General features: G+C 35.3%; 1 protein-coding gene across 1 annotated transcript; it reads left to right on the forward strand.

Moving 5' to 3' along the window:
* The first annotated feature begins 638 nt into the window (after window positions 1-638).
* LOC134688584 (achaete-scute homolog 1-like) lies at window positions 639-4,428 on the forward strand. Its single transcript, XM_063549391.1, has 2 exons — window positions 639-1,389; window positions 3,466-4,428. Exons 1-2 carry the CDS (start codon window positions 738-740, stop codon window positions 3,507-3,509), a joined length of 696 nt encoding a protein of 231 aa, XP_063405461.1. The 5' UTR covers window positions 639-737; the 3' UTR covers window positions 3,510-4,428.
* Window positions 4,429-13,882: the final 9,454 nt, after the last annotated feature.

The raw sequence follows: 13,882 nt of genomic DNA on the forward strand, positions 1-13,882 counted from the left end.
TAGATTTTTAAATGGGCGGGAAAGTGTGTTTAAAAAGACCATTGACGAAACACGACCGGACAAACACTGTCTCCAAACTCTCTCTGCTGGAAACGTGCTTCACTATACAAATCTTCTGTAATGCCTTTATATTTTAAATCAAATGTTTACACCCGTTGTTCAATTGAGTACATTTGAACTACAAACTAATTTATAGCCAGTCCATTTGAAAGTTAGAGAATACATTTGATAACTATAAAGAACGTTAATTTAAATAAAAGAAAATTGATGAATAATAGTCGACGCAATTTCTCATTCAATAAAAGAAGAGTAAACTTACAATCGTCAAAATCATGACGAGACTAAATTACTTGAGCAAGAAATTAATATTTTAATCACGTGATTTTTATAATATTTTTTGATTCTCATGTTCTTGTTAAAAATTAATATTGCTTATTTCTACTTTATATTTAAATATAGACACCCCAAATACTTCAAATCGATTTTTTCGATCCTACATTATACACATCTTTGTCAAGTTGTCGTCTGCCGCTACGGTGGGCGGTCACCTTTTTACCTGGTCTACTCGCGAATAGTACCACCCTCCAGTTTCCAATTGCCAATCAAATTAAATCTGTCGTCGCGCTCTGCTTCTCCAATGGAAAAATGAAAAAGCAAAATAATGGATAGGCACGCGACCGCCACACGACATAAATTTATTTAAAAAAAAAAGATAACGGGATTGAAATTTGCGAAAGATGGACGCAAACAGAATTTTGCAACAATATGTTCTTATTAAGCCAAATACATTGTCTTTAAACGGGCATTTCGATACTCCTCTGCAGTCATTAGATAACCTGCAAATCATTAATAGATCAAATATGACGAATGGAAAGTTGAATTATCAGTTTAGTCACCAACAGCAACCAATTGGAGGGAAATCGGCGGGGAAGAAACCTCTGGTCATGTCGAAGAGAAATGCTCGGGAACGGAGGCGAGTTAAAATGATTAATTTAGGATATGAAACTTTACGATTGCACGTTCCAGGAGGTGCGGAAAATAAAAAACTCAGTAAAGTTGACACTTTGAGACGAGCGGTTGATTATATAAAATATCTACAAACAGTATTAGATATGGACAATTCATGTATGTCTCCAACAGATATTAAAATAGAAAACTGTAGTGAAGATGAAATTTCAAGTCAAAGTTCAGAAGCTACGCCGTCACTGTTAAATTCAAATACTCAGTTTGATCACATTCCTCAACCACACACTAGATTGAGTGAACCTGTCGACATCGAGACATCTGCCGAGGTCACGACGAGCGAGCCCGAGAACGAAATGTTTATAGACATTGCCGCTTGGTTATTGAAGACACCCACCAGTTTTAAAACAAATAGTAGATTAAAAGGTAAGTTTAATTTTGATTTTTTTTTTATTAAATAATTTAAACCAGCTAAGTTAAGGAAATTTTACCACTTCTGCTAAGTTTTGTATAATGACTGTTCGTAACTTTTAGCAATATTGTTTATTATTTAGTACCAATTGTAATGCATAAATAATGATGTGTATTCATATAAACTGCAAATTCCAATAGTCTATCTGGGGGTGGGGTAGAAAATAGAAATTAAAGATCTGACAACCTTCTGTTATATAGTGAATACTATATGCATAAAGTTTATATGTTGTATTCCTATAGTTGGTAGGACTTTGGTAAATACACACAAATGTATAGACTATTATTTTATAAAGAAAGACAACATTGCACTGTTGAGATGACAGTCAATAGAAAGAAAATAAAGAATGTGGGGTATCTTTTCGTGTTACAAAATCAGTATACACACAAACATTCACAGCAACACCATAAAGCACAAACAGGAAAGGAACATCGTCTTTATTGATGTTCTTCATCTGAAAGCTACAATGAAGCTTCAAACAAGGAAGTTGTATAAGCAAGGCATGGGTAGCATTTAGCTAGACATTGAAAAATAATTCCACAACAAGGGTACTTACAAATCAAACAAAAATAATCGTATTGGAATAATTATCTTTAATTTGCTCTTAATGATTAGATTGACAGGTATTATTATGCCAGAGATAAAATAATTAGTATCCATAGGAATCAATATATGTAATGTATAAGGAAGGTAATCCGTGATACATGTAGATGATTGATTTCTCTATCTAACCTGTATGTTCTATACCTCATCGTGTAATTAAGGATAAAAATGATATACGATGCAGGAAACCTAATAGATGGTCATTATACCTGTGGACAGTCATTGACATGTACTTTGTTCTAATCTGATATCTGTGGTGTTATTTTGTCCAAATCGATATCAGTGTTAACAACTGGACAGATGTGGTCAGATTTCTGTAATTAAGTCTGGTGGAATTATAACTTGAAATAAGAGCTTAGTATCTTGATCTTTTATATATATTACACATTGTAATAAGGTGCTCCTGCACTGCACTAATAACGTGGTGATGATAACATTTAACTGCATAATGTTGGTCAACCGGATGCGCATTTCGATGATAATTTAGTTTGATTACAATTGTTAACGTTCAGATGCTAGAATGAGCAAAAAATAAAAGCAAAACAGGTCTATTGATTGATCTTATTACAATATTGATTATATTTTTTTAAATTTTTTTTGAGAGTCAACTTGAAATAAACGAATCTGTCCAATATTTCTTTAATTAAGACATAATTGAAAAGAGTGTCGTATCGATACAAAATCAATATCAAGTTATGTCTGGTTAAGCCATGGTTAGGCAGACAATACTAACAAAACAAAGTTTGAATGCTAACGATTTTATATCAAAATAGACTAAACAAGTTTGGATGAACCCCTGCCTCAGACAATTTATTAAAGTAATTGATTCTGTCCGAAGTATTGTCTCTATTTGGTTAATACTTAAACTAAATATTTCCTGTATAAAAACACTCAACAGTTTGTTCTGTAAAGGTTCCCATACCACCAAACAATAGAATACATCGATTCATTTCCTGCAATTTACCATCAAATCATTCATCTATTTATCTGCATTTTTATGACTATAGAGAAAATAATAAAAGCCCCAGGGGTCATATTTTCTAAACAAGAGATTTACGGATGAAACTTAAAATTTAATGTTTTGATATTTCCAGACGTGACAATAGAAGCCTCATTATTGTTACCAAGTCAAATAACCGAGAAAGATGAAGTTCACTTGATATGCATAAAATCGCCCCAATCTACCCCGACCTATTATTAAGACTCGTGTACCCCCAGGTCAATTCCCGGTCACCCGGAAAGTAATTTGGAGAGTCCATTCTTCTGGACAATAACTGGGACCCTAATGACCAATAATCTCGAGTGGTTTCTTGCTGATTTTCCTAATGACTTGAAGTTTGTTTGCCAAGTTTTGTGCAGAATGTCAAAAATAGTGTTTTATTTTGAGTACCCGTCATTTATAAAGTAAAGATGCTTTTTTCTTCCAGATATGGGTCCAAATGAGCAACAATTGTTCACAACTATGATGTGAAGAAAAGGTGCATTGTGGGAAACATTAGTGCTTTGTTTGGAAGAAAACTGATACATTCTCCAGAAGTGTTGATGGACAATTGAAATTAATATCTTTGTTTATTTTTTAAATGTTGATGTCAACAACGAAATTGATCTCCATTGTTAACTTGCCATCTTAACATTTCACATTTTTTATATCGCTCAGGGAGATGTTTGAATAGCGATCTTCATCAGAAATATTTCAAGATCGGACATTTATAGGCATTTGTTTGTGAACCTAGTAATTTACAAGTAGTTTTTTATACATTTAAAATGCATATTAACTTTCAGTGCTCAAAATACGTTGGCATTATGTACTAGTTTTATACATTGGCATTATATATACTTGTTTTTTTACTGTAATTTACAATCAGAAAGTATTTATTTGAGAGCTCAATTATGTCAAAATGTATGTTTATGAATAGTCTACTTTCCATGATCGTTGTTCGTAGAAAAGTTAAAATATATAAATCATGCTGTTATATTTGTGTCAGTTAGAGATCACGCCGAATTTAGTTTTTTTCCACGTGATTTTGAGTCGGTCTTAGTAAGTTAAGATCATTTCAGTAAATGGGTTCTACCAACTTAAAGACAAAAGAGGGAGAGAAAAAGGGGGAGGACCATTTTATTATCAGATATTAGCTGATCTGATATGGACGAAACAGAATACGAACAAGCAAAAACTTCAACAACGATTCTGTATAACAGATGCACATACATATCTACCACAGATGACTTCGGTCTAAAAATCACACAACCGAAACCACCATAACTTCCACATATTTTTCTGTACGAGTTGTGTTCCTATTTTACTAAATTATGGTATAAGTTTCTTTTATATAAAAACAGTGATTCAGTTTGGGCATTTCCTTTTCAACAAAAAAAAAAAAAGAAGAAAAGAAAAGAAAAGAAAACGAGTGTATGAATTCATTTTACTCACTCGTGACCATTAATTCGATGCATCTATCAAACCTAATCGAAAACACATATTTAGACATATTTTGGTTCACAATTTTCAAGAAAACTGCAGGATTAAATGCAATGGTTCCTCACAATATATTTGAATAACATTTAAGTCATTTACATATTTCCATGTTTCTCCATTGATATCATATGCATTCTCATTGTATCTTAATCATTTGTCTTTAAATTAAAAATAAGTGCAATATTTCGTTAGGAAATTAATGATCTCCTTTCACACGTTTATGTGTGAAGTGTGCGTGTATTTGTTATTGTAAAAAGTTGTACAAATCTATTGTTATATATAGTATAATATATTGACACGGGTAAACATCGAACATTTGTTATTTTCTTGTTCTTTCAGAATGTTGTGTTCACGACCATATATTTGTAGACGATATCATGTTAATGATTCTGTCGCTGTATTTGTTTTTTTTTGCAAAATCGGTGCAAAGTAGAATTGCCGTCAGTATGGCATTGCTGATATTTTTGTCTACGACATTTTATTGCTTAAAGGTTTTGTGAGTTTCTGTGTAATTAACTAATTTAAGGTCGAAATCAAAGTCTGACTAGAACGCATTGATATTAATTGTCGAAACAAAACCACGTCAAGTGAACAACTAGTAGACTTTACCAGTCTAACAGGAAGTTTTGATTAAGGGAGATAACTTAAATCCTTGTCAAAGGTTGACGTATAACAAACATTATTTTTGCCGATTGACAATTTATACGAATTTTTATATATTAGTTTTGATGAATTTTACTATGATTATTGTCTCAATCAACAATGAAATGTTATACCCATTGTTGTAACGAAATATACATATTTATTACTGGTTTGTTGTATAAATCATTGTTAATAAAGTGTCTCGGAATATGTATTGTGAATCAAAATGCGTTATACACAAACAAATGTTTCAAACCTTTATATATTTTTGTAATTGTTACTTGTAAATATCAATAAATTATTATGTATTTTTGATTGTGTTGCTCCATATGAACTGGAAATAGTTACATGTATGTCCTAGGTATCAATTAAAGGAAGCATTTGTAAACATAAATCAGACAGCAACATAACATCACACATAACCCAAACAATAATCATAGATTATCGTACAGCCCATAACAATTATGGTCATCGTTCAGTCGTCAACAATTGTAGGTCACCAAACAGTCTCCAACATTTACAAGTCACCATATTGTCTTCAACAGATATAGATCAATATGGAGCCATCAACAATTATAGATCACCGTACAGCCTTCAACAAATATAGGTCACCACACAGCCTTCAACACTTATAGGTCACCGTACAGCCTTCAACAATAATAGGTCACCTCAAAGTCTTCTACATTTATAGGTCACCGCACAGCCTTCAACAATTATAGGTCACCACACAACCTTCAACAATTATAGGTCACCGTACAGCCTTCAACAATCATAGGTAACCATAGAGCCTCCAACAAATATAGGTCACGCACAGCCTTCAACAATTAAAGGTCAGCTAACAGCCTCCAACAATAATAGGTCACCTCAAAGTCTTCTACATTTATAGGTCACCGCTCAGCCTTCAACAATTATAGCTCACCATACATTCCGAACAATTATAGGTATATAATACAGTATAGTCAGCATTAAAAGACACCAAAATGACAAAATCTAGAACAATTAAAAAAAAAGCCCCAACATTTAAACTACGGTATGACAAAACAATAAACTGAAACAAATTTGTCAGAATGAAACCAACATCAAACAAAGAAGAACAGGCTTCTTACTTTAGAAGATATACAAATAAAAAGATGTGGAATGATTGCCAATGAGACAACTATCCACCAGAGATCAAATGACGCAAACTATAACAACTATATGTCACCGTACAAAAATGAATAAAACCAAGCAAACATATTTCGCATAGTAAGCGCATTGAGAATGTGACTTGGTTTAACATGATTGTGGGCGCACAACCACATCCACCTTTTGACCGTACTGTTGGGGGGTCATTGGACATGGTTTTCACTTCGTGAAAGATACACAATTACCAATATGAGATGTATGCTTATATCATTGAATTGTAGTTTTATTACATGGGTTAGGTGCTTCACCTTGTAGATGTATGCTTGTGTCATTGAATTGCAGTCTGATTACACGGGTAAGATGCTTTACGTTGTAGTTGTATGGAACGCCATAGCTGTCTTATGTGTCTTTTTTATTGCTTTTCTATTATAAGATGGTGCTTTTCTATTATAAGATGGTGCTTTTCTATTATAAGATGATGGTTTTCTATTATAAGATGGTGCTTTTCTATTATAAGATGATGGTTTTCTATTATAAGATGGTGCTTTTCTATTATAAGATGGTGGTTTTCTATTATAAGATGGTGGTTTTCTATTATAAGATGGTGCTTTTCTATTATAAGATGATTGTTGTATGTGTGTGTCATTGACTAGATGCGTTACGTTTTTGATATTTGTATGTGTCATTGAATTGCAGTTTGATTGCATCAACTAGATGCGTCACGTTTCAGATGTTTGTGTGTGTCATTAGATTGCAGTCTTATTATATCGACTATGTCTCCCGTTTTTAGTTGTATGCGTGTGTCATTTAATTTCAGTCTGATTCCATAGGTTAGGTACCTCACGTTGTAGATGTATGCCTATGTCATTTCATTGCCGTCTGATTACATGGGTTAGATGCTTCACCTTGTAGATGTATGCTTGTGTCATTGAATTGCAGTCTGATTACATCGACTAGATGCGTCACGTTTTAGATGTATGCATGTGTCATTGGATTGCAGTCTGATTACATCGACTAGATGCATCACGTTGTAGATGATTGTATGTGTCATTGGATTGCAGTCTGATTACATCGACTATATACGTCACGTTGTAGATGATTGCATGTGTCATTGGATTGCAGTCTGATTACATCGACTAGATACGTCACGTTGTAGATGATTGTATGTGTCATTGAATTGTAGTCTGATTGCATCGACTAGATACGTCACGTTTTAGATGTATGAATGTGTCATTGGATTGCAGTCTGATTACATCGACTAGATACGTCACGTTGTAGATGATTGTATGTGTCATTGGATTGCAGTCTGATTACATCGACTAGATGCATCACGTTGTAGATGATTGTATGTGTCATTGGATTGCAGTCTGATTACATCGACTAGATACGTCACGTTGTAGATGATTGTATGTGTCATTGGATTGCAGTCTGATTACATCGACTAGATGCATCACGTTGTAGATGATTGTATGTGTCATTGGATTGCAGTCTGATTACATCGACTAGATACGTCACGTTGTAGATGATTGTATGTGTCATTGGATTGCAGTCTGATTACATCGACTAGATGCATCACGTTGTAGATGATTGTATGTGTCATTCAATTGCAGTCTGATTACATCGACTAGATACGTCACGTTGTAGATGATTGTATGTGTCATTGAATTGCAGTTTGATTACATCGACAAGATGCGTCACGTTGTAGATGATTGTATGTGTCATTAGATTGCAGTCTTATTATATCGACTATGTCTCCCGTTTTTAGTTGTATGCGTGTGTCATTTAATTTCAGTCTGATTCCATAGGTTAGGTACCTCACGTTGTAGATGTATGCCTATGTCATTTCATTGCCGTCTGATTACATGGGTTAGATGCTTCACCTTGTAGATGTATGCTTGTGTCATTGAATTGCAGTTTGATTACATCGACTAGATACGTCACGTTGTAGATGTATGCTTGTGTCATTGAATTGCAGTCTGATTACATCGACTAGATACGTCACGTTGTAGATGATTGTATGTGTCATTGGATTGTAGTCTGATTACATCGACTAGATACGTCACGTTTTAGATGTATGCTTGTGTCATTGAATTGTATTTTGATTACATCGACTAGATACGTCACGTTGTAGATGATTGTATGTGTCATTGGATTGCAGTCTGATTACATCGACTAGATACGTCACGTTGTAGATGATTGTATGTGTCATTGAATTGCACTCTGCTTTCATCTACAAGATGCGTCACGTTGTAGATTTATGCATGTGTCATTGAATTGCAGTTTGATTACATCGACAAGATGCGTCACGTTGTAGATGTTTGTATGTGTCATTGAATTGCACTCTGCTTTCATCTACTAGATGCGTCACGTTTTAGATGTATGCATGTGTCATTGGATTGCAGTCTGATTACATCGACTAGATGCATCACGTTGTAGATGATTGTATGTGTCATTGGATTGCAGTCTGATTACATCGACTATATACGTCACGTTGTAGATGATTGCATGTGTCATTGGATTGCAGTCTGATTACATCGACTAGATACGTCACGTTGTAGATGATTTTATGTGTCATTGAATTGTAGTCTGATTGCATCGACTAGATACGTCACGTTTTAGATGTATGAATGTGTCATTGGATTGCAGTCTGATTACATCGACTAGATACGTCACGTTGTAGATGATTGTATGTGTCATTGGATTGCAGTCTGATTACATCGACTAGATACGTCACGTTGTAGATGATTGTATGTGTCATTGAATTGCAGTCTGATTACATTGACTAGATGCGTCACGTTTCAGATGATTGTATGTGTCATTGAATTGCAGTTTGATTACATCGACAAGATGCGTCACGTTTTAGATGATTGTATGTGTCATTGAATTGCAGTCTGATTACATCGACTAGATACGTCACGTTGTAGATGATTGAATGTGTCATTGGATTGCAGATTGATTACATCGACTAGATGCGTCATGTTGTAGATGATTGTATGTGTCATTGGATTGCAGTCTGATTACATCGACTAGATACGTCACGTTTCAGATGATTGCATGTGTCATTGGATTGCAGTTTGATTACATCGACTAGATACGTCACGTTGTAGATGATTGTATGTGTCATTGGATTGCACTCTGCTTTCATCGACTAGATGCGTCACGTTGTAGATGTATGCATGTGTCATTGGATTGCATTTCGATTACATCGACTAGATACGTCACGTTGTAGATGATTGTATGTGTCATTGAGTTGCAGTCAGATTGCATCGACTAGATGCGTCACGTTTTAGATGTTTGTATGTCATTGGATTGCACTCTGCTTTCATCGACTAGATGCGTCACGTTTCAGATGATTGTATATGTCATTGGATTGCAATTTGATTACATCGACTAGATGCGTCACGTTTCAGATGATTGTATGTGTCATTGAATTGCAATTTGATTACATCGACTAGATGCGTCCCGTTGTAGATGATTGTATGTGTCATTGGATTGCAATTTGATTACATCGACTAGATGCGTCCCGTTGTAGATGATTGTGTGTGTCATTGGATTGCATTTTGATTACATCGACTAGATGCATCACGTTGTAGATGATTGTGTGTGTCATTGGATTGCAATTTGATTACATCGACTAGATGCGTCACGTTGTAGATGTTTGTATGTGTCATTGGATTGCAGTTTGATTACATTGACTAGATGCCTCACGTTTTAGATGTTTGTATGTGTCATTCAATTGCAGTCAGATTACATCGACTAGATGGCTCCCGTTGTAGATGATTGTAAGTGTCATTGGATTGCAATTTGATTACATCGACTAGATGCGTCACGTTGTAGATGATTGTATGTGTCATTGGATTGCAGTTTGATTACATTGACTAGATGCCTCACGTTTTAGATGTTTGTATGTGTCATTCAATTGCAGTCAGATTACATCGACTAGATGCGTCACGTTGTTGATGATTGTATGTGTCATTGGATTGCAATTTGATTACATCGACTAGATGCGTCACGTTGTAGATGATTGTATGTGTCATTGGATTGCAGTTTGATAACATCGACAAGATGCGTCACGTTTTAGATATTTGTATGTGTCATTGGATTGCAGTTTGATTATATAGACGAGATGCGTCACGTTTCAGATGATTGTATGTGTCATTGGATTGCACTTTGCTTTCATCGACTAGATGCGTCACGTTTTAGATGTTTGTATGTCATTGGATTGCACTTTGCTTTCATCGACTAGATGCGTCAAGTTGTAGATGTATGCTTGTGTCATTGAATTGCTGTTTGATTTAATCGACTAGATGCGTCACGTTTTAGATGTATGCATGTGTCATTGGATTGCAGTCTGATTACATCGACTAGATACGTCACGTTTTAGATGTATGCATGTGTCATTGGATTGCAGTTTGATTACATCGACTAGATGCGTCACGTTGTAGATGATTGTATGTGTCATTGAATTGCAGTCTGATTACATCGACTAGATACGTCTCGTTTTAGATGTATGCATGTTTGTATGTGTCATTGGATTACATCGACTAGATACGTCACGTTTCAGATGATTGTATGTGTCATTGAATTGCAGTCTGATTTCATCGACAAGATGCGTCACGTTTTAGATGTTTGTATGTCATTTGATTGCACTCTGCTTTCATCGACTAGATGTGTTACGTTTTAGATGTATGCAAGTGTCATTCAATTGCAGTCTGATTGCATCGACAAATGCGTCACGTTTTAGATGTATGCATGTGTCATTCAATTTCAGTCTGATTACATGGGTAATATGCCTCACAGGTTAGATGTATGCATGTGTCATTGAATTGCAGTTTGATTGCATCAACTAGAAGCGTCACGTTTTAGATGTATGTATGTGTCATTCAATTGCAGTCTGATTGCATCGCCTAGATGCGTCACGTTTTAGATGTTTGTATGTGTCATTTGATTGCACTCTGGTTTCATCGACTAGATGCGTCGAGTTTTAGATGTATGCCTGTGTCATTGAATTGTAGTGTGTTCACATGAGTTAGATGCCTCACGTTTTAGATGTATGCCTGTTTCTTTGAACTGTAGTCTGTTTACATGGGTTAGATGTCTCACGTTATAGATGTATGCGTGTGTCATTCAATGGCAGTCTGATTACATTGGTAAGATGCGTCACGTTGTAGATGTATGCCTGTGTCTTTGAACTGTAGTCTGTTTACATGGGTTAGATGTCTCACGTTGTAGATGTATGCGTGTGTCATTTAATTGCAGTCTGATTACATTGGTAAGATGCGTCACGTTTTAGATGTTTGTATGTCATCGGATTGCACTCTGCTTTCATCGACTAGATGCGTCACGTTTAAGATGTTTGTATGTGTCATTGGATTGCACTCTTCTTCCATTGACTAGATGCGTCACGTTTTAGATTTATGCATGTGTCATTGGATTGCACTCTTCTTTCATTGACTAGATGCGTCACGTTTTAGATGTGTGTATGTGTCATTGGATTGCAGTCTGATTGCATCGACTAGATGCGTCACGTTTTAGATGTTTGTATGTGTCATTGGATTGCACTCTGCTTTCATCGACTAGATGCGTCACGTTTTAGATGTTTGTATGTGTCCTTGGATTGCACTCTTCTTTCATTGACTAGATGCGTCACGTTTTAGATGTATGCATGTGTCATTGGATTGCACTCTGCTTTCATCGACTAGATGCATCACGTTTTAGATGTTTGTATGTCATTGGATTGCACTCTGCTTTCATCGACTAGATGCGTCACGTTTTAGATGTGTGTATGTGTCATTGGATTGCAGTCTGATTGCATCGACTAGATGCGTCACGTTTTAGATGTTTGTATGTCATTGGATTGCACTCTGCTTTCATCGACTAGATGCGTCACGTTTTAGATGTTTGTATGTGTCCTTGGATTGCACTCTTCTTTCATTGACTAGATGCGTCACGTTTTAGATGTATGCATGTGTCATTGGATTGCACTCTGCTTTCATCGACTAGATGCATCACGTTTTAGATGTTTGTATGTCATTGGATTGCACTCTGCTTTCATCGACTAGATGCGTCACGTTTTAGATGTTTGTATGTCATTGGATTGCAGTCTGATTGCATCGATTAGATGCGTCACGTTTTAGATGTTTGTATGTCATTGGATTGCACTCTGCTTTCATCGACTAGATGCGTCACGTTTTAGATGTATGCTTGTGTCATTGACTTATAGTCTGATTACATGGGTTAAATGTTTCCCGTTGTAGTTGTATGCAAGTGTCATTTCATTGCCGTCTGATTACATGAGATAGATGCCTCACGTTGTAGTTTTATGCGAGTGTCATTTAATTGCAGTCTGATTACATGAGATAGATGCCTCACGTTGTAGTTGTATGCGAGTGTCATTTAATTGCAGTCTGATTACATGAGTTAGATGCCTCCCGTTTTAGATGTATGCATGTGTCATTGAATTGAAGTTTGATTACATCGACAAGATGCGTCACGTTTTAGATGTTTGTATGTGTCATTGAATTGCACTCTGATTACGGCGACTAGATGCGTAACGTTTTAGATGTATGCCTGTGTCATTGAATTGCACTCTGATTACAGCGACTAGATGCGTCACGTTTTAGATGTTTGTATGTGTCATTGAATTGCTTTCTGATTGCACGGGTTTTATGCCTCACGTTGTAGATGTTGAGTTGCAACGACTTACCGACTCAGGTCAGAATAATCTGTAGAGTGACATATATTATGTGGATTGTGGCTTTTGAAGCTAGCACTCAATCATATGGATGTATCAGCGTGTCGATCAAGTACAAAACAGAGTTCACATTCATATCGCATTATTATGTTCTTTTTATGTGTTGAATTTGGTATTGGACGTTACAACCATATAAAAAGAAGATGTGGTATGATTGCCTATGAGACAACTATCCACAAAAGACCAAAATGGCACAAACATTAACAACTATATGTCACATTACGGCCTTCAACAATGAGCAAAGCCCATACCGCATAGTCAGCTATAAAAGGCCCCGATAAGACAATGTAAAACAATTCAAAAGATGTTAAAATGGCAAAACTATGAGATAAATTCAAATACAATTGAATCATAACTTGATAGCTTACAACATTACTTACAACTGAATCATGACTTGATAACTCACAACATTACTTACAACTGAATCATGACTTGATAGCTCACAACATTAATAATTAGTAATGGTGTGAGCTATCAAGTCATGATTGAGGTGTATTTAAATTTATATCATAGTTTTGCCATTTTAATAGAAACATCAAGATTGTTTCAAAGAGCTTAAATTGATCGTTTAATTTCGTTTAATTGTATATTTTGTGTCGGGTTTAATCTTGTATCAATATTTGATTACTGATGTAAGGGAGTTAACCAACACTTGATCTTCCGGTTTCTTTACTGTTTCTACTTTAGCACTTGATCTTCCGGTTCATTCATTGTTTCTACTAAGTTAACGTGTATTAAATTTCAAAAGTGTTAAATTGTTTAACGGTTACATGATGTACCTATGTTTTATTTAAACATGTTGTTGACACACTAGACCGTTATTACACCTACGTTTGACATGTGCCAC

The sequence above is a fragment of the Mytilus trossulus genome, chromosome 10, assembly GCF_036588685.1.
Source record: "Mytilus trossulus isolate FHL-02 chromosome 10, PNRI_Mtr1.1.1.hap1, whole genome shotgun sequence".
In the NCBI taxonomy this organism is placed as follows: domain Eukaryota; kingdom Metazoa; phylum Mollusca; class Bivalvia; order Mytilida; family Mytilidae; genus Mytilus; species Mytilus trossulus.

Bases quoted from the DNA above. Each gene is read 5' to 3' on its own strand.
- LOC134688584 (XM_063549391.1), top strand. From the start codon at position 738: ATGGACGCAAACAGAATTTTGCAACAATATGTTCTTATTAAGCCAAAT. The intron at 1,390-3,465 runs GTAAGTTTAATT...TTTTTCTTCCAG, and splicing joins AACAAATAGTAGATTAAAAG to ATATGGGTCCAAATGAGCAA.